This window comes from Ricinus communis, chromosome 7, assembly GCF_019578655.1.
Source record: "Ricinus communis isolate WT05 ecotype wild-type chromosome 7, ASM1957865v1, whole genome shotgun sequence".
Classification (NCBI taxonomy): Eukaryota; Viridiplantae; Streptophyta; class Magnoliopsida; order Malpighiales; family Euphorbiaceae; genus Ricinus; species Ricinus communis.
In genome coordinates this window covers 25980518-26008035 of record NC_063262.1, presented here as the reverse complement: position 1 = coordinate 26008035, position 27518 = coordinate 25980518, and the positions used below count along the sequence as shown (strand labels likewise).

Sequence of the window (27518 nt, the reverse complement as noted above, 5' to 3'; positions counted from 1 at the left end):
CATATTTAAATAATCTTAAAATTTAATATCATCAAAGAAAATAATCAATAAAAAGACATAGTGAAAAGTACGAAAAGTTACTAATATTATCTTTAGTTTAATTATGTATCTCATTTTCTAATTATATTTAATTATTATTTTATTTTAACTAATGTTTAATATTATCATTTTATTTAATTAACATATAATATTAAAATACAATTATTATTATTATTTTATTTATCAGCATCTATTATTATAATACGATTAATATTATATTATATTTTTATTATAATAATTTAATGCAAACATGTCATATCTAACTCGTGAACATATATATTGGAGATATCTCTAATTTAAATTTACTATCTATTATATAATATTATGTGATTTTACCACATATGATGGTGTAAGAATATTATATTAATTTTTCTAGATGTCAATAAAGGGATTGGTAATCTTTTTATGAGAATTAAAATTGAGCTTAAATTTATGACAGCATTTATAATAATTATATTTATTTGAGTATAAGAGAGTGATTAGTAGGGGAGGAAAATCCATCAATAACTTTTTTGGAAAAAGAAAAAAAAAAGGATTCGCCCTTTGTATTATGAAAGGGTTTCTTTTTTCTTTTTTTTCCTTAAGAGAGAAAAAATGCCTTTATTAAATAATGTCAAAACTAGCCGTTACCTTTTAAAAATCCACTACTCTAAAACGCTCCCTTTTGTTCTTCAACTCTCTCTGGTCACAGCTCAGCCATTTGTTACACTTTCTTATTATTGAATCAAGCTCTTTCTCTGCTAATCCAAGACAAAAGGGAAAAAAAAAAAAAGAGAAGAAAAAAGGAGAAATGTTCACTGAAGGTCTAGATGAAAGCGCAATCAACTGGATCAAGCAGGCATGATCATCTTTCTCTTTATAAATTTTCAGTTTCTTGATTATATCTTGTGGTTCTTAGATTTACATGTTTAGCTTTAGTCTGGTGAATTTATAGTGCGATTGAGCTAATTTTTCATTTGTCTTAGAGCTTGATTTGTAATTCTGCACAATTGTTGCGCACAGGGATCAGATTCACAAGAGCCCAGAATTCGGTCACCTTTATCTCCATTAACAGAGAAGCAATCTCCACATGACCCATTTCCAAAATCTCCAATAAACCCACTTCCAAAATCTCCACTTCTATATAGTACTAATAGTTTTAGTTCTACCCATTTCTTGCCTCCGCTTAAATTCCACTCTGGGTTATTAACCCCTCGTAGTTTAGTAGCTCCATGTCTTGATGACAATGATAACGAAAGCATGGCGTCAGTTTCGGACTGTGTTGGTGGACAATATTCTGAGGAAGAGGAAGAAGATTTTGATTACTTAGAGAAGCCAGTTATGCAATGCTACGAAGAGGAGGAGGAGGATGAGATGTTTGGGAATAGACCTAAAATTAAGTTGAATAGAGGGTTTCTGAAAGAAGATTTGAAAATTGAAGTTCCTGGTAATTTTAGAAGGTTTACAACAGATGGTGAAGTGGGTGTTAGAAAGGGTTTGCTTAAGGGTTCCACTCCAGGTAGTTGTCCACTGAGAGAGAGAGTCCAGCTACGCAATGCACACATGGAATTTAATGTAAGTTCCATCTTTAGAAAATGTGGGATTTGTTTTAAAATTTTATTTGGATTTTGGATTTTGAGTTTTAGCTTTTGATAATTTTATGGAAACATGGGTTTGTGTTGGACATGATTGATTGCAGGGTGGTTCCAGTAAGTTCAAAGAGATCAGAGATTTGGGGACTCCAAGTGCTCCTCCAATTGCAGAAACTAGAGGAGAAGAAAAGAAATTTTTAGTTGAACATGAAATTGAGCAAATTGGGACTGGGGTTTCTAATTCAGGAGAAACAGAGATATTTGATGGAAGCAAAGAAGGTTTATTAGATCGAACATCTCAGTCTATGCCTACCAATGAATTTGTTGAAAGGTATTGAAATCTTAGCCCATTAATTAGTTTTAAAATCTGCAATTTCTTTGTTATACTCTGTAGTTAGAGTCTACTGAAGCTTTTATCACGCAGACTAAACAATAACATGGCTGAAGAAGCAGACGAGAAGATGCCTTATTGGCAGACAAGCTCTTTAGATCATTCATCTTATTATAACACAAGGTATAATTCTTTCGACTTACTAGTATCAGAATTTTATTTGGTAGTAGCTATATCCTGTCTGTTGTTTGCATTACATGTGTTGACCCTTCTGGAATGTGAATGGAAGAATATATTCTAAACTCTAGATGAATATTGAATGATATATTTGTGCAATAATTTGAGCGAGGTCAACTGTAGATTTACATTTGAAGAATATGGTCAATCGTAATTTATCAATTTTAACCTTCTGATATTTGGAATGGATGTGCCTTTGTTTGCATCATTGTCTATAGATTATTTTCTCATGGATTTCCGATTTACTAGTTGCAGTGGTCAATATGCCTGGCAAACTCTAATTGCCTATGATGCATGTATCCGCTTATGTCTCTATGCATGGGCTAGGGGTTGCACCGAGGCTCCTGAGTTTCTGCGAGATGAGTGTCTGCTTCTTCGAAGTGCCTTTGGGTAAACTTTATGCTTGCAAATTGTCATATAGCTGCTGGAAAGTTGCGAACTGTCTTTTAAGTTTACAGCTCTGAATGTTATCTTCTCTTGCATAAAATAGACTACACAAGTTCTTGTTGCAACCACGAGGTGTACAAGCTGTAGAAGTCGCAACTAGCAAGAATGCAGAACAAATATGCCCTTTGAAGGTAAAAAAGGTGGTTGGGAAGATAAGAGTAGAAGGTACGATTTTCTAAGCTAGCTAAATTAGGATATTGATAGTTGTAATTGGTTACCATGTTTTGACTCCAAATCTTTCTTTAACTTATTGAATGACTTTGTTCTCAATTAATGGTGTGAAAATGATAATGGATAGAATCATGGCAAACACAAGATCGAGAAAGATTAGTACTCCTTTAAAATTGAGATTATGAAAAAAAATAATTCAGTAATTAATGCAAGCTGTATTTGTTGACATTGACAGTGAGGAAACTTCGAATAATACCTAGGCGGAGACTTATGAGCACATACTCTCAGCGTAGTGCAATCTACATGCAGGTGGGAAAGGAGTATGTCCAACAAGTTTCATCACTAGTGAAAAATGGAATGAGTTCTCTCAAAATAGCTTCATTTCCAGTGACATCAGAAGGTTTGTGTTTAGCTTTGCCAAATTGTATATTTGCTAGAAACTTTCCTGACTAAGATTCTATATGTAGCTAATTTAAACCTCATTTCAATCTTGATTACTGATCCCATTGTCAATCTTTTTTTGTTTGAAAAATTTTGACAAGTTTATTCCAAATTCTATGATGGAAAATTAGAAAATAGTATCTTTTTCCCATGTCTGCAGAGAAATTTTCATGCTCGTTCCAACTGAAGAGCACCAGTGATGATACTCAGGTTGAATCAGGCTCTACCATTTGCTTACACCCAGGGAGTGGGGAGTATCATGTCTTGTAAGTCTTCTATTCTGTGCCTTAATATTTTTTATTGCCATGATATTGGCTGCCATTGTACTTTTGTCACATCATAAAGTGATAACAATATTAGGTGGTATCAGTAATAGAACTCCAGCAAGGAGAGGATCCAGATTATAAACCATATAAGTAGGATATCTTTCGGTCAAATACGGTATGTAATTAAGTGATAGGTCATATATATGGACAAAGAGATGCCTTATTTCTGCTCATATATGCAATTGAATTTTATACTTTATTATACATCAGTCTTGTTTATAAAGTTAACACATAGACCACCCCAATTTGAGGACTACTTATAGTTTTGGATACACTTGTTAATTGTTATGCCAGGGATAAAAAATGGAAATTTTGACATGTGAAATTTAATCAGTTTCCCAGAGAATGAAGGAGATGCTCTTTTAGTGGAAGTCCAGGACGCAAAAAGATCAGTCCAAGGCCGAGCTACAATTCAAATATCGTCACTGAATGAGAATCTTGTATGTACATTTCCTTCTATCTTTCAGTATCAATTGTTTATTACATTTCCTTCTATCTTTCAGTATCAATTGTTTATGGAGAAATATTTTCCTTCATAGTGACTAGCTATTTTATGTGATTGTCCAATTCATATAGAGTGACAGAATTAGATGGTGGCCCTTGTATCATGATGATCAAGAATGTACTGGGAAGATAAAGCTCTCAATTGGCAGTACAATTACATGTGATGAGGCAAATAATATAAAGGTCGCATGCAAATCTTCCAACTCATTACTTGAACTTTCAGAATCTCATTTTTCCCTTTTGAAGAGAAGTTTTGTGATAAAAAAAAAATTTGTTTTTGATGTGTATATGTTTGCAACTGACTTCTTGAGTTGCTTGTTCCTTTTCTTCAATAGATCTGTGAAGTTGTTTTGATGTGATTTGAAATTCTGCTGAGACTTGAAAGTCATTAAGATCTATGAGTACCGAATTCAGCTATTCACAATTGCGACATATTAATTGTAATCTTAACATTTATACCCAAGGAACTGATTAACAAGTTTTAATTGCACTTTGGACATAGGATGGGTTCGTTAGAAGATCCTTATTCTTCACTCTTAATTAGAATTCATATCATGATGAGACTGTGACTGTTCACTAGTGTGTTGCTGGTTTTCCACCAATTGCAACCCTCTTCTCCTCATCTATTTTAAGCTTAGAACTTGTGGCACAAATGCAAATGCAGCATGATTTACAATTAGTTCAAAAGACATTACAAATTTGGATCATTTGATCTTTGGTCGGACTTGATGCTTGTGTGCGTGCTGCACAGTGTCCAGCTTAATTCACATTCATTATGGGCTGATTTTGGAATAACTTTATAGTTTGGAAAAGTTCAATACTGAAGGATAATAACTGCACGCATCAAAATAAACAATAAACAGGTTGGCATGCTTGTTTGCTTGTATGGTACATATGGTTGAGTAATCGCTTACAAGTGTGATTGCATGTTCTAATGTATATTATTATTTATATCTGCCCTCCTTTATTTATACTGTCATGCAGAGTGCGGCTGTTGTGGAAACTCTAGCTTATGACATACTATTGGAGGCTGCTATGCGTGCACAACATTTTCATTCTCGAAACTTGAGATTACATGGACCTTGGAAATGGCTATTGACTGAATTTGCAGATTATTATGGTGTTTCTGATTCATACACAAAATTAAGGTACTTCAAAACAAATGTGTTCAATGTAGCCTGATTATTCCTTTTACACATTACCTTCACTTTTCTTGTAGATATCTTTCACATGTCATGAATGCGGCAACCCCAACCAAAGACTGCTTAGAGCTTGTCAATGAGTTGCTTGTGCCCATTATAAAGGCTAGAGGAGAGAAAAGTTTGACTAGACAAGAGGTAGGCCCTCCAAATTGCAGATGCATCCGTTACCTTTGAAATAATCCTTTAAACAAGATATTTGTGTTTCTTAATGCTTTGGGATGAAAGCAACAAATGTGAGATAAATTTTTTACTAACAAGTGGTGAGCATCTCTTGATGCCAGTTTAAGGCAATTTTTATCATCATTTTCATTTAAATGCCTCTCATTACTTTGTTCTCGAACTTTATGCTGTGAGACCTGTTGCTTGTAAGAATATGTAAGTAATGATTGACAACAATGTTAAGCTTGGGCCGTGCTGATAATGAGAAAGGAATTTACCACTCAACGGATGTTTATATTAATAATATATTAATTGTTTAGGCAAATATTCCCAGCCTATTTTGATATTAGAACATATTTTGATGTGAGTATTGGTCAACAATTTTTATTTGCTACAAGAATGCAGTGGAAAATCTAATTTTCCTTTAGTTATGTGGATATTTACGTACTTGGCAAAGTTACAGTCAGGTTGAAAAATACCACATAGATCTTGAAAAATTGAGATTTGGCCGTAGAAGGATCGAATTGTATGATCATGGCCGATGTAGTTGATTTTGGCCATACTATAAACCAATTGGCATGCTTAAATATTAGAATTTGCTGGCAGCCACTATGAACAAGAGATTTTTTGAATCTAGCTGTGTTTTCCTATTTGCTATTTGCTATTTCCTACAACACCATGAGCAGAAGTTGGCATTGTTAAGCTAATTTATGCTTCAATTAATATTATTATTATATTTTTCTGTAGTTTAAGGGAATTGGTCTTGTGCTTTTGCAGAAGAGTTTGTTATTAGATTGTGAGACACGGATAGAGAGCCTTTTGGCGAAAGTTTTTGAGAACTACAACTCTCTGGATGAATACTCTCCCACAGGGTTGGCAGACCTGTTTGGTCCAGTGCAAGAGTCTGTAGCACCAGCGTTAGCTCCGGCTGTTGAGGTCTACATTCTTCTCCATGATATACTATCTCAAGATGCACAGAGCATGCTGAGAAACTATTTGCAGGTTAGCCTACTATGGGATTTCTCAACAATTCTACCTCTTTTGACCTACCACTTGGTCATATTGAGTTGTAGACCTTCACTACAGAATTTCTAGCCTCTTTGTGCATATATAAGTGTTAGTAACAGTCATTTGATTCAGCCTAGAGTATCCATGCTTAAGAGTCATTATATTTTCTCAACACATCTTACATCCTGATGATATTAACAGTCTAATTCAGATAGTAATTTTATACAGACTGCAGCTAAGAAGAGGTGCCGGAAGCACATGGTTGAGACTGATGAGTTTGTGTCGAGCAGTTCTGAAGGTTTCGTCATGGATTCCATTACAATTTCCACAGCTTATTTGAAAATGAAGAACCTGTGTGTTGGTATTGGAAGAGAGATTCAGACAGACATCAAGATCCACAACCAGCACATATTCCCAAGGTATTTGAAGCTTTCACATAGAAATAAACTTACATCTTTAAAAAGCTTTGTTGCCAATGAATCGGGAGATGATATGGCAGAGAAAATGATTTGAATTCTGACTGTTTAACTCGTGAGACCTGCATAATTGCTTCAACCTGTAATTCTCAAGTCCTAACTGCAAAAGAATGCAATTAAATCCCTGTACAAACTCAGCTTAATCACACACACAGCTTTTTTATCTTTTTCATAGTCAAATATTTCTTCCTTGGTTAGTGTCAACTTTCATTCTTAAACTAATTGAACAAATGTAATCCTCAACTACAAACCAAAAGGAATGCAATTAAATCCTAATACAAAATGAGTTTCATCACACACAACTTTCTTTTATCGTTTTTGTAGTGAAATATTTCTTCCTTGGTTAGTGTCAACCTTCATTCTCGAACTATTGAATATATGTAATTACTAGTCAAAGCATAAAGTTCTTGATTTGGATATATTAAATTAATCATTTTTGTTTCTTTTGAATTTTGAACTTGTTTATCATTTTCAGTTCAATTGACTTGTCAAACATCGCTGCCGCTGTCTACAGCACTGAGTTGTGTAATAGGCTTAAGAATTTCCTTTCTGCCTGGCCTCCCTCTAGCCCACAACCACATGTAAATGAACTTCTAATAGCAATTGCTGATTTTGAGCGGGATCTAGAACTGTGGAATATCAGGTTTGTGATATTAACAGAATTCACAAATATCCTTTATTGACAATTGCTTCTCATATATTCGAATAAATGATGACAGATGTAACAATTGAATCTGTCTTTCTGACATGACATTTTCTGTCTCTTCAGTCCAGTGCCAGGCGGTGTAGACTCTAGGGGCTTATTCCACAGTTACATAATGGTGTGGGTGCAGGAAATGCAACTTAACTTGCTTGAACTTTGTAAAGCAGAAAAGGTATGCCTCTCTCTCTCTCTCTATCTCTCTCCTGCCTGCCTCAAAATTTTCTCCTTTATACAAACGTCAGAGGAAATGCATACCAAAAAGGGTTTTGAACGGAGATGTCCATTTAACTATGTTATCAGTAGAACTTTTCTCTGATTTTTATCTCTGACTTTCAGGTGCCATGGGCCGGAGTGACAACAAATCATTCCACATCTCCATTTGCTGAAGAAATGTATGAGAAAGTCAAAGATTCCCTTGTTGAGTATGAACTAGTGATCAACAGGTGGCCTCAATATTCATTGATTTTGGAGAATGTAAGTCTATTATGTTAGTATGTCGCCAATAAAAAGTTAACAGACTCTTCTTCACATGCATGTGTAAATCCATAGTTCTTCTATTTTTCATTTTATGCTACTTTTGTGACAACATAATATCATCCTTCCTTGACTTCTGCAAGGCTGTGGCTGATGCGGAAAGGGCAATCATTAAGGCGTTGGAGAAGCAATACAATGACATATTAACTCCTTTAAAAGATAGCATCCCGAAGAGGCTTAATATGCATGTTCAAAAACTAACAAGAAGACAATCTATGGCACTCTATTCTGTACCTAATCAGGTCAGTGAATGGCCTATGTACATATTTAGGTTTCTGCACTCCATGCTTGCTTATACCTTTCCGTGATTCTTCTTGTGCCAGTTGGGGATTTTTCTGAATACAATCAAGAGAATTCTGGAGGTCTTGCACTGTAGAGTGGAGGGCATCTTGAAGTCATGGGCATCATATCTGCCTGTCATGGGAGATAGAAAGTCACTCTTTGGAGAGCAGATGAATGGAATAACAGTTCTTTTGAGAACAAAGTACAAAAACTATTTGCAGGCTACAGTTGAAAAGCTTGTTAACAATGTAAGCTCTACCTTAAACCAATTCCCCTTTTTATTGGGTGACTATTCCACCAAAAAAATTGCTCATACAGTGATATGTTGTGCTTGCATAATTAACAATCACTTTAAGCATAATACAGGCTGCCCAGATGATTGAAAAAAAAAAAAAATTGAAATAGATTGCAAAATGTGGGAGTAAAAACACAGCATAAAACATTACTCAATCTGATTTATGTTTCAGATGCAAACTAATCGTAGCACACGGCTGAAAAGAATCTTAGAGGAAATAAAGGAAGAAGATGGAGAGGCTGAGGTCCGTGAAAGAATGCAGATGTTGAGTTCACAGCTCATTGACTCCATATCCAACTTGCACTCTGTCTTTACAAGTCGGATATTTGTTGCAGTCTGTCGTGGATTCTGGGATAGGATGGGCCAGGTAAAGCAACACATGTTTATTTTCAGCTTCAGCCTCCGATGTAATTTAAGGCTTTCATCACTCTAATGTTCTTTTCTTAATTGTATTATTATCGTAGATTGTTTTAAAGTTTCTTGAAGGAAGGAAGGAAAATAGAGTGTGGTATAATGGCTCTTGTTATGCTCTTGGGGTAAATATCATTCTTAAGACTTTATTCGGACTCTCTGCATATGGTTCTTCCTAGTTAAGTTATAGCATTTCCATAATTCATGGTGAACAATCCAAAGCGTTTGATATGTTAATATCAGTAGTCTTTCCTTGTTCTGTTGTTTTACAGATACTAGATGACACCTTTGCTTCGCAAATGCAAAGACTGCTTGGAAACTCATTGCAAGAGAAGGATATAGAGCCCCCTCGGTCGGTTATTGAAGCTAGATCCATTCTTTGCAGAGATACAGCAAATGAAGCGGACACATCTACTTACTTCTATGTTTAGTAGCTGCTGCTTCCCCAATATCGAACAGTCTATGATAAACTCGGCAATTGATTCAATGGTTAAGGGGGAGTTTATTGGCGTTACACATGTTTTGATATTTCACTTATATGCATATACCCTTCTAGTGTAGGTTTATACAGATGCTTCTCTGCCATCAAATTTCATTGTATTCTTTTTGTAAATGGTTTAAACACTGTGTAGTATTCAAATTCTTTAGGGTTGTAACTCAACAAACTGTTCTGGTATATTTCCATATTGAAATCTTTTGTCTTTTAGTTTTGCTAAAGAAGGAAAAGGTGAGTACAGTTTCGAAGTTCTGAGTTGTAATTACAAATGCAATCATAAGATAAACTGCTTACTCCTTAGTCTGGGATTTTACCCAGTTTTAAAGTTTTTAAGATTTCTGGTTTTAGGATAGTTTGAGCAAGAAAAATTCCATTGTAGAGTTATGTTTTGCTGAAGTGGAAAGCTGGGTGTTAAAAGAAAAATATGTTCCCTGTACATATTGCTGATACCATCTGATTAAATGATATACATATAGTTAAATGATTTTGATTTTGGATGACCCAAGTCAATCAGTTTACGACACAATAAAAGATTAGATCTAAATGGACTAATATGTTAACCGGTTATAGACAGAATTAGACCCATTTATTTCATGGTTAACATGTAATATGTTCCCTGTATCATTTTCTAACATAATGTGTTAAGATATGCTATAATCTATGCAACGTTAAACAAATTACGGAGTTTCATATAACCTGTTTAATAAACACATCAAGTCAGAATTTAAAATTTATTATGTAGAATGATTAGTTAAACGGATTATATTGGACTTGAATATTTCTGTGTTAAACATATGTCTCACGTCACCAAATCATGTTTGACACTACACGAATTGTCAACTCTATAATATATAATATTATAGATTCTTAAAGCCCAAAATTGAATCCATCCACAGGACCCTGAGGATTATTTTAATGTGCACTTTGAAACTTAGGACAACTGTAGTTCTATTTGACAAAATTCTAATTATGAAATCTAACGAACTTTAGGGTGAAACTAAAACAGAGAGTGAAAGCTCACGGTGCGAGGAGGCACAGTGCACAAGGAGCATAGTAGCTTCAATTTTCCAGGACTCCTGATAAAAGACTAGATAGATCTCATTCCTTAAATGAAGTCAAAGGAAAATACTACACAAGAACCACATCTCTGCATAAGATGCAGCAAATAAGTCAGTACAGCACCTGCTGCTCAGGGAATCCCCACTGATGAAGTGTAACAGTGCTCGTTTAATTCATAGAACTACTTGCTGGGTATTCTGAGCCATTCTCTTCAGGAAGCTGCTCACTCCACCCACATGGCAATGAATGAAACGAGTTAAGTTCCTTTTCCTTGTTGAATCTGCTGAAGAAGAGCTGCTGCTAGCTGTAGTGTTGCTTGCAGGCGTTTTTGTGGATCTCCGTCCGCTTCTTCTTGTGCACTGGTATTTTGCATCTGAGAACTCACTGACTGAACCTCTCTTTGGACTGCGGTTGGCACTGGTTTAGGCACATTAGAAGCTTGGTGCTGCTGTTGCTGGAATTTTAGTGGTTGACCAAACTGAGATGTTGAAATATCAGAAACCATGCGACTATTCTGAAAACCATGTGCCTGTGCTGTTCTAACCTGGTTCTCTGGCGGATTCATTGTGTTTGTTTGCCGAATATCTTCCCCCATAGATACATTTGGATTGCTCCCTGGTTGTCTCTGCTGCCCGAGAAGAGATGATGCTAACTGTGCAAGTTGTTGTGGTTGCAGGCCAGCTATAGGCAAAGATGAAGGAATTGAAGGTTTGTTTTCCTGAAGAGACGATTGCCTGTTTCCAGATAATGTGTTACTTGACATGCCACTTGTATAATGAGCTAAGGCATCTTCTTGGACTGCCCTTGGTATGGCCGAATGATGCTCCTGTGAAACAGGATCAATTGCAGTATTGTATCCTTGTGATGGTGTATTTCTATTACCAGAAATCTGTGGGTGGTGAGGAGACCAATTGGGTCCATGCATGGGGTTCCGCTGTTGAATTGGATAATCATGCCTGCTCTCATTGTAAGAATCGGATATCCTTCCAACTGCATGGGATGAACCTGAAAATGCTGCAGGGGTACCTGATGTAGCTACATCCCTCAAAAGAGATGGATCGCCTACAGATCTGCCCAATTCTGTAAGAGACTGCATTGAAGGAAAATGACCTGAAGGTGTGGGTGGTGCATCTCCATGGAAGGACAATAAATTTGTATCCCTCCTTTCATTTGGATGGTGAATGGGACCAAGATTCGGACCAGGAAGCTCCAACCTCAGAACCACACCAGAAATACAGAGTTTCCCAGGTACTCTCAATACTTTCTCTGAGAAATCAGATGGGGGTACAAGAAACAAGGTGGTCTTATCATCCAATTTAGCCACTGCAGCACGCTGCTTCTCACCGAGATAATGCATGAATTCATTGTAATACCCAATGTCAGCATCGCTAGCAGGGGCAAAGAAAACAACCCATGCAGAAGCTGCTTGATAGTAGTGCTTTGCAAGCATGTCCAGACCAGTTCTTGCAGTGCAGTCGAGAAATTCGGGCCTGGAGCATAAATTCAGTGTTAAAATGCCAGTCCAATTAGAAGAACAAAATGAGGCTGTACACTACAAGCTTTGCTATGAAAATTACGAATACTCACAAAACTGCTCTAACTGTGCTCACAAATAATTGCATGTTCAAATGTCACACTCAACAACTATTTGGAAACATTTGGAGTAAATTAATAGTCAGATAAGATCCAGGAACAAAATTTGGCATCAGAATAAATTAAGCCTCAAAGTTGGCACGTCTTTGACAAAGAGCATGACAGAAATGAAAACATCAAAATCAAATCTAGATTAATTTGGGGGTTCAATCAGACTTGGTCGAGCAAAAAAAGTTTATCAATGAAGTCCTGGTAGATCAAAGGTCAAACATTGCTGGATAAGGGCATAATTGCAGTCTACATGCAAACTTTGTCCCCTTATGACAATACAGAAGCACTGTGATTCTCAGTTACTTCAGTCACCTTATTAATGCATCTTTTAAAATGAGGAAAAATTCATGTAAAAGGAGAGGGACAGCCTGCAAAAATGGCATATAGATAGACAAAGTGAGAAAAGTAAAGGGATATTGCTCATGTTTCACAACAGAAGTATTAGCATTCCTGGATGCTTCAGCCATCTTACTGCATATTTTCTTTGGACCAAAGGTGAGATAAAGAACAAAATAATGAGAACATACTGCAATCATGTAAAATAAAAGGCGAGCCAGCCAAAAGAATATCTTTCTTTAGATAGACAAAATGAGCAAAAAAGAAGAAATCATATTGTTGATCTTAAAGCAGTCCAGTAAACAATTGAAAGCCAAAAGTAAGGGATATTCACTACTTACAACATGATGTCCAGGGCTTTTCCTACAGGAAAGCCACGAGCATGACAGACAGGAGTTCCACCCTTTGCGATAGTTCCTTCCCATTTCCACAACCTTAACGAGGATGGTTCTGGCTCAGGACTGAATCTTTTCCTCACACCAGGATTTGAAAGCACAGTAGCAGAGACAGGCTGGAAGTTGTCATAAGATGCTTTCCAGTGGTCAGTCCTTTCTCCATGAGGAAGAGTAGGGCGATCAGAGTTTGGTTTATATCCATAGTTTTTGTCAAAGACCTCAGGTTGGGGAAATTCAGAAAAGGCTCTTGGAAAAGCATGTTTTTCCTGTTCTAGGTCTGAGAAAGGATACTCCGGAAGCTCTTTGTCAGGAAGAAAGGAGCCAGTCTTCAGTTTCTTGGCTCCATGGAAGAGATAGGACTCTTCCGGCAAGTCCCACGGTTCTTCATATAATGAAGCCTTCTGAGGAAGTTTTAGGGAAAATTCATCAAAGTGAGAGCCCCTTTCTCTTGGACTGCCATGGCATTCATACACATCTGGTGGTGGTCGTAGTTCTTCCCCAAACCTCCAATCATCAAATGTATTGCTTCCACTAGGATGCAGCATGCTCTTTCTTTTAGAGCCATACACATCAGAATCCGCATCCAAATTAGATATAAGAGAAGGAGATCTGGAATCCGAAGTTAAGTTTCCAAAAGTCCTATCCTGTCGGAAGTTCTCAGAGGCTCCAGGGTGACCATTGGACTTGAAATGTGGAGAGAGGGGGGTCCTTCCACTACCTGATGAGCCACCTTCATTCCTGGCAAAACAAATGTGTACACGAGGATTCCCAAACAATTTTCCCTGAAGGGTTTCTTTTGCCCTGCATGCTGACATTACATTCCTAAACCGAACAAAAGCATAACTACGACCCGGAAATACAGTGATCTTTTCAATGTCACCAAATGGCGAAAAAGCCTTTCTTAAGATCATTTCATCTACTTTCAGTAAGGCTGGAAAACCTATCCATAATACCTCACTGGGTTCTGCACTTTTATCGCTTACCTTGGATTTGTCAGCATAAAAAGGTTCAGGACTAGCAGCGCGCAATCTAGAGTCTCTCTGTGAGAAAGGGGATCCTTTCATTGCAGAGCGTTGTTCATCTCGCCGTTGCAAGTAATCTTCATCACGTGATGGCACTGATGATTTATCCTGAGATGAGAATCTCATCAAGGTGAGAGAACTCTAACTGTTATTTTAAGTAGTCAAATGTTATTTGGATTTCCATTGGGAATTCATTGAAAAGGAGTGAATAATTTGAAATCAATCAAGCTTCATTGCAGGTGGTATTGTCACTGACCTAGGACAAACCACATGCATCAAGGAAAGATTAGAAAGAAATATGCCATCAAACTTCTGCTTAGGAAATTAAGATAATTGGCACTTCTTAATCAGTGTAATGAAGTCAATAATGGCCAGATAAAGCCTCAATTTGATGGAGTGGTTACACCAAACGTATGGCTTACCTTGCAGAAAGAAAATTTTCAGAACTTACTATATCTTGTAAAAGCTTTAAAGCCTCGTAGTTGCATTTTCTTTCCAAACCAATTTTATACTTTCAAAAATACCAAATTATCATCTCCAAGTGAATAAAGAACAGGCTAAGTATGAACAAGGAATGCGCAGCATTGACTAGATTTTCTAATTCGACTAGTCAACATTTATATGAATTAGTGAGCAAGATATTGTTTAGATGGTATTTACAAACTGCTAATAAATAAGCTAACCAATTAACCAAAAGCTCCAAAGTTGTTTGTCATAGAATATGACCTAATTTAAGCTCCAACTAGCACAAAAAGAACACGACTTTAAATGATTAACATCTCACCAACATCATAAACCTATTAAATGCTATTAAGCTTATAATGGTAAGCAAACAGTTGTGCTCTACTACCATCATAAGTTCACCAAGCAGACTGGCTGGTAGGGGCAACCCCCTAAAACTATCATAGTCCAGCCTCTTCTCCCCACAATCAGAAGTATCAACAATGACTGAAATGATTTGATAACTAAAAAGATAAGCTCTCAGGCTAAAAACCAAGCATTAGGCATTGTTCTTGTACAAGCAGGAATAGCACAAGCATGACTATGGCCATAATTACATGAACATGAATGAAAAATGAGGGCACTATCATATGACATTCAGTAGAAGGAGTAAGCTAGAAAATAATAATTTTGTTCTGTACAGCTATGATCATTACTAGTTCATATCATTTATCTTGCAAAGGAACAAATCCCTCCATTTCAAAGAGGCTCTTTTAATCTACTTAGTGAATGCAAAAAACGTTTTAAATTTATCCTGAATTTAGCACCTCTGGAGATGGATCTCTAATGATTGGCACTCAGAAACTATTGTGAAACATCATACATCCTGATTTTTATTACTTTTGACAAGTAGTTAATTGATTACATATTATTAGAGAAGATAAAGGAACTCAAAGGCTTAGGTCAAATACCAATTTTTAAACCTTGGGCAAAAAAAATTCTTCTCCACAATATGCTTCTTATGTACAAAAGTTAACTGAGGTGCCCAGAGAAGCTCACCTCAGTTTTGCTGCTAGACTTAGTTGGTAATTTTACATTATATATGTTGTTGAATACACCAAGAATTGCTTACGATCCAAGTGAAAGATGATTTAATAAGATTAACATCATGAAGCCAAAGACACTGAGTTGCACTTTAACTCAATTCAGATATTTCTATTTTCGAAGTTGCCATTGAGTTTTACCGCCATGTTAATAATTGTATCATAACTGAATATCACAGTTGCACTTAAACTTATACTGTAATGGCTTATGATTCGCATCATTTCTCAATCTAAGAACAGTTGTCTGAATGATGTTAGCACACATGAAGATGTGTATGTTAGCAGGTAAGATATATGGAATAATAGTATAAACAATTGATATGTGCAAAAGACCTGGTACTCATTTCAAGAGATTTTGCTTATGAGGTTTTCTCTCTAAGCAACATCATTGAAGCTGCAGTGACATGAATCTGGGAGGAAAGAGATTATACAATATATCCTTGGAAATTATTTTGGAAGCCATTAATGATTGGCATGTTCTTCTATGCAATGCTACTCAAGATTATAGTTTCAGAGTCTTTTCTTACAACATATGCATTTAAGGCAATTTGGGAAGTATGTTGAAAACATGATGCTTGTGTTGTTTGCTTGGCTTAAAGGAGTTAAGAGTTGCAACCATCTCATCTAATGTTGAAAAGTGAAACAACAGATTGTTATCATTGGATACATGATAGATAGAAACCTTGTGTAATGAGGTTGGTGATATTTATCTAGCATGCCTACTTTCCGTTAAAGACACTGCTGAGAAATTGGACAGAAATGTGACCTGAAGATAACCTATAACCCATCGGAATTAATTAGCAAAGATTTTCTTTTATCTACTTCTAATTCTTGACAAATCCAAGTGTAATTGCTCACCAAATATGAAAAGCAATAGTCAGATCAATCCATAAATAAGTCAGCTGCTGGATGGAAAGTCAATAAATTTACTTGTGCCTAAGGTTTTATATCAATACTAACGTTGGAAATTAGAATCTGTACACAGGATGAAATCTGCTAAGTCTTAACAACAGTAAGATAACAATCAATATCTTTCACACACCAAATTAGATATATTTTCAATATTTGTTTGGCAGCTGATCTTGAATATGCTGTATTCAAAAGTGGAAAAATAGGAGAGACATGTAGCAAAAGAAGAGCCTCCACTTTGAGCCATATATTGGTTTCAAATCTCTTAATTTATTACATAAACCTTAATTTCTTTGAAGCTTGACTACTCCAACGACAATATTTGTTTCCCCACAAACATGATGATTTCGCAACATACTTGTTAAGATTACTTCCCATCACCAGATAGATTCCATCAATTTATATGATTTAATGTAATATCATATTTATGAAATTATTAGAATTTAACTCCAAGGTGTGAGCACTCGAGAACAGAAGTGGCAACTGGAAAGCCTGGAAGAAACTGTAAACTTGTGCTGAATTGAGTAATACTAGAGACCACTTCAAGCCTCAACAAGAAAATGAAAATGCTGTAGTTATGGGATACACACAATGCTGTGGAGTGAAATGCATCAGGATTGGAGTGAACTTGAAAAGTAACTGCTATGCGGTCAAAGATGGTTTAAGTTACTGCAGCCGCTTATGCAAACTGGAAAATGTAAATGCACTTGGCTCAACACTGTTATTGCTATGTGGAATTTCTTTCACAATACGAGATTGTTTTTAACTTGTAAATATCATTTGTTTTATCAGTACTGCCCTTCTTTTTAATTGGGGTATTTCCATTAACCCTAAAATTTTTGGGCATCACTTGTGTTAATGAAATCTCAACCCTAAATTCTGAATCATTATGATATTCACGTTCATGTCGAATTAAATAAATCAGCTTAAATTTAATTTTACATAGAACTAATTAATTTAAATTAAGCGTATTAACCAGTGTTGCTTCTTTCCCATTTTGATTAAATAGAAGTTAAGCTCAAGTTGCAGTTAAGGACAATAATAAACAATGAATTAAATTAAACAACTCATGTAACAAATATATAACTACAAAATAACAAGTAGCAAAAAAAGAAGGTGGGCAAAAACTAACCGCCTTAGCAAACTCAATCCTAAGAGGATTGCCGGCGAGAGGAAAACCCTGAAGTGCCTTCAATGCGGCAATAGCCTCGTCATCATTTTTAAAATTAATAAAGGCGTAGCTACGCCCAGGCTGGAAAGCAACACTATCAAGCTCACCGAACCTTACAAAATGATCTGTCAAGTCGTTTTCCATTATACTGTGAGATAAATTTCCGACCCATAGATGCCTTGATGGTGGATTACTACTGCTTCGTTTGTTACTGCTACTGTTACTGTCTTCGAATCGAGAATAATTTGATGTAGAAGATACAAAATCTCTTCGAACTCGGTCTCTGCTTCCTCCTCGGCTAGCCTGTAAATTACATTAAAAAAATTGTAAAAAAAAAAGTGAGCTATTGAGTATATACCAATGGAGTTACTAAAAGAAAACTGACCATGGCAGCGGTGACTGCGGTGGCGGTGGAAACTTTTTCCTTCTTTTTTTTTCCTGAGAGTGATAAAGAGAGAATGAGATAGGGAAAGAGATCGGATTGGAATATTATCGGACGTTAAAGAAAATGATGACCTTTATTTATTTATTTATTTATTAGGGTTTGGAACTGCGATTGAGGTGTAAAAATGAAGAATCTTTCAAAAAGTCAAAAAAATCCCGTGGTAACTTTTCTCACCGGCGATTATTTTTACCATTCAAACTACGTGTTTTACTCTCTTAATTTATCAATTACAATTGTGACCAAATTAGGGAAAAGTTTATAATTTAATAAAAGTGTGGTCATAGAAAATTTGTATTTTAATTTAATTTTTTTAAATATAAAAATGGTGTAAAAATTGAATACATCGTCATTTTAATATAATTAATTAATAAAATATACAATAATGAAAAATATAATTATAATTAAAAATATTGTAATACAATATTAGAAAGAGACATATAACTTTTAAATATATTTTAGCTAAAATATAGAGATATCATACTAACAAATTATAAAACACACACAAATTCAGAAACATGATAAGAACTCTAAAAATAAATAAATTATTATACTAAATTACTTTATATAAATAATTTATATTTTTAATTTTTAATATAATATAGCATATTTTTTAAAAATATATAATCATTATGATATAAAAATAAAACAATATTCTAAAAAAACTATAATTTTATAATATAGAATTTATTTTTATTTATTATGTACAGATAATATTTATTATATTATACATTAAAGGAAAAATTATTTTTTTCAAATGGCGAAACTACATTTATAATTATTATATAAATTTAATTCTTATATTACATGACATTACAAAATAATTTTTATAAAATGAAAAAATAATATAAAAATATTCTTATTAATGATTTTAAAATGTAAGCTTGTGAGTAGAAAGAGAGATAAATAAGAGTTTTAATAAATAAAAGAATATATGGATGGCATAAAAAAAAAGGGATGGCCCTTAGTCTCATATAACATTATAGCACATACTTTATTTACAAGGTACCAAACAAGACATATCTTATAATGAAATATTTAAGCAAGAGAATAATGGATATACGTTACAAAGGTTAGTAAAACAAAGAAAAAGAAGAAGAAAGAAATTTTCTTTTCCCTTCAGATTTCATACATTTTGACCTTCACTATTAATTCTACACTCTAATTTTGCAAGATAGCAAGCTAAAGCCTATATCTAGCCATCTCCCTCGCACCATTGTAGTCATACACAAGAAATCCCATTGTCAGCAGCTGCCAAACTCAGATACAACAAGGTGAAACTGAAAAAGTGTTTTTTGCAAAGGAGGACTCTCAGGCTACAGCAGAAACACCTGGTAGAATTGTTCCCTCTGATGACAGAGTTTGATAGAGCTGAGCTTCTCTGCAGAATAGCTGCATTTTATGTATCAGTGTCCTCAAGCTCAAAGTATATATCTCCTAACTAGTCCATTTTCTTCAATCACTAGGTTTCGGCGGATCCTCTGCAGAATCACATGGAGGACATGTTAAAACATTATATAAAAAGTTCATGTGTGCATCTTCGCATGCTTTGCTTCTTGTGTGTGACGTGCGGGCGTGCGTGATTGTAAAATACTTAGCCATATGGAGAGCTTATTTCAAGTAATGATATTCAATATCCTATATAATAACACAAGATGTCCACAGGAGTTGGAGACGAATTGGTTTTGCAACTAGTGAGCTAACTGAGGCTACATGAGAGACAGGCCATACCTATTGAAGTAGGGTCCATATGTACGAAGAAACTTGCAGCAACTATCAGGTAGCAGAGGATGAGCATTAGTCCTTTAAAGTAATTCGAAGTTCCCTCCTGCAAATGCAGTGAATTAAAACATATAAAGACCAAACGAACATGCATGCCCATGTGAGCTAATGCTGAAACAATACGTGCAGCTCTGAACTTTGATCCCTTTGCAGCTGAAAAAATTATAATGTTGTAGAAGATTCTTTGAAAGATAAATATATTTTTGCAATTGCAGTTTTATAATTGTTGAACTGTCTGTCCCTATTACCAGTATAATTGGTGTAAAATAGATGGAAAGCAAACCTGCAACATGAAGGCCACCACAAGAACAGTTATAAAAAGCGTTGCTGTCTCAAAAAGTTGAAAATTTAAGTCCATGGGGCGCCCGATGATCCACCCAACGACCACGAGGAAGGGTATCTGCAGTCATCAGCAGAGAGAAATGAGTAAGAAGGTAAAAGAAAGCAACAAACTCACAGTTTGTGGGCAGAGTATGCCTAGATTGTATCGTCAGAAGATAAAAGAAAATACTTGGTCAAGAAACAGGTATACATTTGATATGTTTAGGACACTGTTAACAATAAGGTTTTGATACTAATGATATTATGATGAGAAGGGTAAATATTTATCACAAGTCTAGAAATATTATTAAAAAGTCTTGCAGAATGCATAAGGATTTCATTCCTTTTGCACTAGCCCAGTGGAAGAGACAGACCAGAATAATACAGGATCCCAATTATGTTTCTTAGTTCTTTTAATGCTCTTCTCTCTTTCTCCAGCCTTAATAACATAGAATATGAATTTTACTCGACAAGGAAAATTCAGGAAACACATATACAGTTTCAATTATAAAAGACAAAAGGTCTATAGGCCAGGGTATCTACCCCAAACATAGATATCTGCGTTGATGAGCCTATTGCCACTCCCAGAGATATATCCTGCACCAGATTGATTGAATTAGAAAAAAAGCAATAGATTGTTTCCTCCATGGAGGTTGCGGCGGGTGCAGTACTGATTAGCCATCTACAGAAGTTGCAGGATAAGAAACACTTACAAGCTTGTCTTTCATGGCAAACATAATAGCACCTGCATGTTCTGCTGCATTTCCAACAATAGGGAGCAAGATAACACTAATAAATGCTACTGGTATTTTCCATTCACTAGATGCACCCTGCAATATATTATATTGTTATAAAAACAAAAGATTTTGTACAAACCCATAAATCTTGGCAAACATAACACTAGGAACTTTGCATCTTCTAGGATATAAGGGTACATGTGAACTGTGAATTGTTTTAGCAAGTGAAAGATTATTTTCCATGGCTAAGATTTGATAGGCTTTAGTGTTTAGCAAATATTCCTATACTGACCCACTAAAGAGAATAAGGAATATATTATAAAGCTTTCTTTACATGAAGAAAAGGACAAAACAAAAGATATGGACCTGATCTTGACAATTGCCCTTGTCATTGTTTTGGTAAAGATACAAAAGAGATGTGTAAAATTACTTGTCAAGAAATAACGACATAAACTAACAAGAGAACTTTACCTGTATGGCATCAACTAAATATTCTGAGAGGACTGATATCCATATGGTTAGAAGAAATAGCCATATGATCGCTTCCCATTTTGAGATCTCGGGAGCTTCTTCATCATCTGCATTCCAAGTTTGACTCTCTTGCTGATTTTAGGCCATGAATACATTATTATCAGACAAAAGAAAAAATAATAAAACTAGAACGGATTGAGTTCAAGAGAGATCAACTGATAAACAACAGAAAGTTCATTAAATTATACAGTCATTCCATTTGTATAACTGATCATTGAACTAGAATCCATTCAATGAAAAGTTTTAATTGACTATGCTCATGCGATGAAAGATCTAATAAAGTCAACAAGATACGAAGTCTCATACTCTGCTATAAAAACAGACATCAACACATATCTCAAGGAATGTAAACATGGTAGTTTATTGGATATATCTGAGGGATAAAAATAGCTTCTCCTGCTGAGTATCCTAAGCCAGCCTTAGAGAGCTAAAAATGCTATCCTGCCTATAGAAAGACTAATGGTCAAAATTTGCATTGCCCACTAGTTATTGATCAAGTTGTATGTTAGGAAATGCAGAGGGACTCGAGAAATGTATAGTTCATATAATAATGTATACTAGAGAGGATGAATGCATCAGAGAAAAACAGGTACCATCTACTTTTTTATAGAACAAAAAAGAGACTAACCTCATCATTTACTGGGATGTAAAGATTTTTCTGGCTCTTCAGCTGAAAATAGAGAAATGCAGCATATGCAACCAGCATGACACAACTACTAAATCTTGAAAGAGCCAACTCAGACTTTCCAAAATGCAATTCTGTTCGTGTAGAATGGAGTACAGCAGGGAATAGAAGGCCCATGACTGCCATCAACAGCAAACCAGAATTCATAGTAGCAGTTCCCTAAAAATGAGAGTTGAACAATTTAGAAGACTTTGTCAAGTAAATCAGGAAGGCTGGAAAAATTCAGTGAGAACAAATAAACAAAAGATATGCTTCTTAGAATGACATACCTTGTTAAAAACTTGTTCCCTCTCAGCAACCACAAGTCCACCGCTGAAGAATGCACATCCAAGCACCAGCAACATGTTCGACAAGATTGATCCAAGTAATGACTGTTGAACAACACGGATCATCCCATTTCTTAATGCGTAAATTGATATTATTAGTTCTGTTGCATTCCCAAAAGTAGCATTTAATAGACCTCCAACTGCAAGGTTCATTTGGGATCATTATCAGTTAAGAAGAGGAAAGGAGTTACTTAGCATGTGAAAACATTAAACTAACAAATTGACTGGTACTTGCTACTGTATCAATATATTAGATCTTAGACTTTCTTTCAAGAAACCTAATGCCTTATGCTAAAATTTAAATATGAGCATGAACAAAAAATGAAGTTGATCTTTGCTTAAACAATATGTACCTGTAGGTCCAGTAAAGAAAGCCAGCTGCCTACATCAGAAGCAAGCCAATGTTGCATTAGGTACTAGTCAATCCACAGAAATGCTATAATAACAGAATGCAGTTTAAATTTAGGTGCATTCCCAGATTTTAAATCCTTGAATCCCATGAATTTAGGCATCTAAGCAGAAATTAAATTTTAAACAATTTCACTTTTTGCAAATTATTCAGTATGATATTTAAAACACGCGGACAATACTCCTTCCCAGTTTTTAGTGAAACAAAGGTATCTAGAGAGCAAATAATATGTTGCCGTGTCCTACCACCTCACAAGGTGGGAAAAAATTTATAAGTACATGTGAGACTTATCTAACAGAAATGATAGTTAAAATGCCATTTAATCAGTAGCCTATTGGACAAGTGCATGTCTTGTAGTTCAAAAAGTCCAGACCTTTTGGAAACAAAATTGAAAACAATTGCAAAATGCATGAAATCTTACTCTGTCACAAAACCCAGACGCTCAGCCATAGGAATAATTCCCAACAAGCAGAGAAGAAAAACCCAACCCTGAAACAAAAAGAAACAAATGAACAGAGGAAGTACAATCATCAGAAAATCCAAGTGAAATCAGCAGACAAAACGCAAACAGAAATAGAAGCTAACTCACATGATTGCCAGAAATTGCATCAACCAGGATTGCTAATGGACCAAAAGGCATAAGTAAGTTAATTTTGGCAGAGAATACCACAATCTTTATGCTATCAAGAACACTATTTCTTGGCACATCAAAACTAGTGCTCAAATCCAAAGCAGATAAAGACCCTTTTTCAGAGCCATCAAAAGATTGTTTCTTACTGCCAATTGAGTCTTTATTATCATCCTGAAAGTCAAGTACAGCTTTATCCTCTAATGATTCCATCTACAGAGCAAAACCCATTTACCAAATATCAACATGAATATCAAGAAAAACTCTACATGCAAAACCTCATAAATTTGTTCAGTTTTTAACATCAGTAACAATACAAGGAAAGAAGAAGAAGAAAAAAATAAACCTCAAGATTAGAATGGATTCGAATGATGGGTGGGTCGTCGTTAGTCTTGTGGGTATCCATTTAATGGTTCTAAGCAACAATAATTCCATCACCCAGAACAGGCACTACTGTTGATTCAAATTGTTCATGAACAAACTAAACAACTGCACTAGTAATATATATATATATATAACCCAGATATATCTTATTATCTTCTAAACTGAGAAAACAAAGGCCAATAAAAATGTGCAGAAAAGAATGACTTTTTTATTGCAAGAATTTGAGAAATTTCCAAGAAAGTGAAGAAGTGAATGGAAGTCAATGATTTTGATATTTTCGTTGATCAAGAAACAAGACAAACCGAAAAAGAAGAATAAGAAAAGAAAAGTGGGCATCAATGGTTTGAAAAGAAAGATACGGTTTCAACGGGAAAATTTGATTTCGTGAATTAATAACCACTGGATAGCGCCATTGTAGGCGATATTTATCCCTTTCTTTTCTGCGTGAGAGAGAAAGAGGCGGGATAATGGGAGATAGTGAATATTCTCCATATTTACCAACTAATATGAATGCAAACACTTTAATTTTATGAATTTTTTGGTCTGAAAATGCAAACGCTTTACTAATTATGCCACATATTCATAATTAATCAATTGCGAGCTTAAAAAACAAATCAGTCAGTCTCGATTCATAATCTAAATTAATAACTACAGGTATATGCTCATTATGAGAAAGTTATTTAAGAAAATTAAAAATTGTACGTAAAAACTAACTTAACTAGCACCCAGCATATTATATGGCATGCGGCTGGGTTAGACTAAGGGATATAAAAGAGTCATCTTTGAGGCAGACAAGACAAGTAGGTAGTGGTGGATTTAACTGAAAACATTCGGGATGCATCTCAGTTACACCAACAGATGCTAAAGGAAAGAAGGATAGTTCCATATGGAATTGGAAATATGTTTCTGACATTCATATAGAGAAGGAAACAGATGTGCAGACTTTCTAGCTAACCAGGGTATTGACTACCCTTTAGGATGTCATTTACTTGAGAATCTTCTTGATATAGACTTCATGAGATTATTCTCCAAGATGTAATGGGGGTGTCCTTACGTTGCATGTGTGCTTCGTAACCCAGTACTTGGATAACGTGGTTAGGAGAAGTTTAATTGCCTTTGAGATAATAATTAGAAGATGATCACAGAAGTTTCAAATTGTTCATCCATATTATATACACCAGTGCTGTTATTTGATATTCTTCTTCATTTCTGGTTACTGTTTCCAGCAAAGAACAATTCTTTACTGCTCGCCGAAGGTTCTCGAGTAAAACTGGAAAATGCATCCAAGCAGCATTTGATACAGGATCTGCTAGAGTTATCACAGGATTGCATCTCTATTTGGTAAGCTGTACCTTAAAGATTACGAGAGAAAGAGACTATTAAAATAGTCATATGTAATTGTTTCTGTACCTGTATCAAGGAAGCAATATCAAGTTCACAAACCTCCTTCCTACTAGAAAGATTAATATCGCACTAACATGTTCTGACTCTCGAGTAAATTGATTAAAGTATCTTGACTCTTCAGGGTCAATCAAGATTTGTCCAAGAAAGGCAGACCTAATACTCAAAAGGGGCAACTTTCTAAGCAATAAAGTTTTTAATAAGTGAAAAACTGAAAGGACTGCATAGATTTGACACAAAATACACTCCGGTATAAAGTTTGTGATTGTGGGAAGACTGGAAGAATCAGTTGGCACAACAGGGATAAAGGGGCCACTGCAATTAACCTGAAGGTAGTCACTAAAGAGAAGTATATAACAAGAAAAATGAAACTACCAAACAAGGGAGATAAGGAGACTGAACAGTAGTACTTTTCTCCTAAGCACTGCAGAAATGAGTTACTTGCCAGTGTTGGATATCTGAAATGTTACGGTGTTCTGAAAACCTCAGCTTTTTCATCTTACAAGTTGGAAAACATTTTAACTAGAATTCTAGGATAGAGTAGCATGAACCAGAATTGTGATGGAAAATCTATTGCACACTGAAGAATCCTAGACACAACTTTTAAAAACTGTCAGCCAACTATTATCAATGTATTAGAAATTCAAGAACACAAAAAACAGGGAAAGTAATTCATGGAACTGTCAAGATACAAAAGTAACATCGACAAACAACTCAGTTGATTCATTATTCATCACTTAATCAGTCAGCCAAAGTAACATGAATGTCCGCAATTTTAGAACATGATGCCAAAACTAGCAAACTAATTGATGGTCACTCATCAAGAAACATCATCGTCACTTCTGCTTTGTCTTAAACCAAGTTAGCTAACTCTGATGCAGACTGATGATAATATACACATTCTGGACTTAGGGGTGGCTACTTGTTCTGAATCTTCCTTGAGAAGAATAATCTACTGCTGTCTGAGAATAGAAAAACACAGTATTTATTGTATACAGTTGCATATATTACAGAAATTTCTGGAAAAGACTGTAGATAATCCAACAAAGAAAAAACTAGTATATATTATAATTACTCGTATAACCATTTTAGTAGATGAGGTTGACAGTAGCTTGATTTGTACAGAATGCTCTGATTATAGAATCTTTTATCTATAGCTCTCTCATTAAGAACAGACAAGAGGTCCAAATTATATATATATATTAATATTAATTTTCATATTAATTACTACTTCCTATGCAAATTGAATTTAGAATTATGTTTCATCAAACTTTTAAGATATTGGATGAAATAAAATTCACTTGGTTTAGAGCTCATATAACAATGACACATAATATAGATAATTCATGTTAGTTGACTCAAAATAATAGGTAATTTTTATATCCATTGCACATCACAATAAATAAATAAATATGACTTATATATACGAATTTTAAACTTTAATATTGAATTATTATGTATTAAATTATCTCAAATTAATAAATAAATATTATTTATTTTTTAATTTATTATATAAATAAAAATATAGATTTAAAGTAGATTTCTAAAAAAAATTAATGGACTCAAATTTCATAACAATTAATATTAATAATTCTTTTATTACTAAAAATAATATACAGAGAAAATATTTTTATATTGATAGTTTATATATGAATAACTTCAATATAGCAATAAAAATTTACAATTTCAATTTCAGTCAATCATAAATAGAAATAAACTTCTTATTATTATTAAGTTATTATTTTTTAAGTTCCATTTTAAGAAAATACTCATCCATATAATAATATTTATATACATAGCTTTGAAAATATATGTTATATATTTTGTATTTCTATAATATTATTTTATATTATCAATCTTATTTATATAATATGATAATATATTTATATATCTTATTTATAGTTCTATCATTTTACGAACAAAATTAAGTATTAAATTTAATGAAAAATTATAATATTCATATTAGAGTATAATTTTCACATAGTTATAATTTTTATTTGGTCCCATTGTAATTGAGCATGTGAGGATTTTAACGTACCATATATTTTCCAAAAAAATAAAATACCCTAATAAGAAAAATACAATAATCAATCAAGAACACGTGTCTTTAGTATGAATAAGGTGCACTGTTAAAACAATACACCACATCACTGTTCCAT

At 34.6% G+C, this 27518-nt stretch overlaps 3 protein-coding genes across 6 annotated transcripts; 1 reads left to right on the top strand and 2 right to left on the bottom strand.

Annotated features, from left to right (window-relative positions):
* The first annotated feature begins 678 nt into the window (after positions 1 to 678).
* LOC8288297 lies at positions 679 to 9881 on the top strand. Of its 3 annotated transcripts, none has more exons than XM_002524515.4 (22): positions 680 to 877; positions 1042 to 1593; positions 1718 to 1941; positions 2035 to 2124; positions 2434 to 2568; positions 2669 to 2790; positions 3032 to 3196; positions 3398 to 3503; positions 3898 to 4003; positions 4140 to 4250; positions 5052 to 5215; positions 5287 to 5404; positions 6206 to 6430; positions 6665 to 6855; positions 7388 to 7555; positions 7682 to 7787; positions 7952 to 8089; positions 8233 to 8391; positions 8473 to 8679; positions 8899 to 9093; positions 9191 to 9262; positions 9410 to 9881. In XM_002524515.4, the coding sequence occupies exons 1-22, from the start codon at positions 830 to 832 to the stop codon at positions 9566 to 9568; spliced, it is 3561 nt and encodes a 1186-aa protein (XP_002524561.3). In that variant the 5' UTR covers positions 680 to 829; the 3' UTR covers positions 9569 to 9881. The 3 variants fall into 3 exon arrangements, with proteins under 3 accessions (XP_048232483.1, XP_002524561.3, XP_015578120.2); XM_015722634.3 differs by having other exon boundaries at positions 2428 to 2568; XM_048376526.1 differs by lacking the exon at positions 9191 to 9262 and having other exon boundaries at positions 679 to 877; positions 2428 to 2568.
* Positions 9882 to 10466: 585 nt separating this feature from the next.
* On the bottom strand, positions 10467 to 18259 carry LOC8288296 (flowering time control protein FPA). The gene is made up of 4 exons (XM_015722619.3): positions 18099 to 18259; positions 17675 to 18016; positions 13014 to 14197; positions 10467 to 12182 (listed from the first exon to the last, which is right to left on the bottom strand). Exons 1-4 carry the CDS (start codon positions 18099 to 18101, stop codon positions 10949 to 10951), a joined length of 2763 nt encoding a protein of 920 aa, XP_015578105.2. The 5' UTR covers positions 18102 to 18259; the 3' UTR covers positions 10467 to 10948.
* An 840-nt stretch (positions 18260 to 19099) lies between these two features.
* Positions 19100 to 24511, bottom strand: LOC8288295 (vacuolar cation/proton exchanger 2). 2 transcript variants are annotated; one of them, XM_015722599.3, is made up of 13 exons: positions 23921 to 24509; positions 23724 to 23787; positions 23536 to 23567; positions 23368 to 23435; positions 22891 to 22919; positions 22481 to 22677; positions 22155 to 22370; positions 21467 to 21598; positions 20972 to 21088; positions 20802 to 20855; positions 20221 to 20337; positions 19887 to 19983; positions 19100 to 19636 (listed from the first exon to the last, which is right to left on the bottom strand). In XM_015722599.3, the coding sequence occupies exons 1-13, from the start codon at positions 23978 to 23980 to the stop codon at positions 19611 to 19613; spliced, it is 1209 nt and encodes a 402-aa protein (XP_015578085.1). In that variant the 5' UTR covers positions 23981 to 24509; the 3' UTR covers positions 19100 to 19610. The 2 variants fall into 2 exon arrangements, with proteins under 2 accessions (XP_015578085.1, XP_015578084.1); XM_015722598.3 differs by having other exon boundaries at positions 23536 to 23787; positions 23921 to 24511.
* Positions 24512 to 27518: the final 3007 nt, after the last annotated feature.

Coding starts and splice junctions, on each gene's coding strand:
- LOC8288295 (XM_015722598.3), bottom strand. CDS start 23,980: ATGGATACCCACAAGACTAACGACGACCCACCCATCATTCGAATCCAT. Junction 22,920..23,367: donor CGTCTGGGTTTTGTGACAGA/GTAAGATTTCAT, acceptor CTTCTGATGTAG/GCAGCTGGCTTTCTTTACTG. Junction 20,856..20,971: donor TTGCCATGAAAGACAAGCTT/GTAAGTGTTTCT, acceptor AATCTGGTGCAG/GATATATCTCTGGGAGTGGC.
- LOC8288296 (XM_015722619.3), bottom strand. Junction 14,198..17,674: donor GGATTGAGTTTGCTAAGGCG/GTTAGTTTTTGC, acceptor TTCTCATCTCAG/GATAAATCATCAGTGCCATC. Junction 12,183..13,013: donor AAAGCCCTGGACATCATGTT/GTAAGTAGTGAA, acceptor TTTATGCTCCAG/GCCCGAATTTCTCGACTGCA.
- LOC8288297 (XM_015722634.3), top strand. CDS start 830: ATGTTCACTGAAGGTCTAGATGAAAGCGCAATCAACTGGATCAAGCAG. Junction 3,504..3,897: donor AGTGGGGAGTATCATGTCTT/GTAAGTCTTCTA, acceptor AAATTTAATCAG/TTTCCCAGAGAATGAAGGAG. Junction 5,405..6,205: donor AAAGTTTGACTAGACAAGAG/GTAGGCCCTCCA, acceptor GTGCTTTTGCAG/AAGAGTTTGTTATTAGATTG.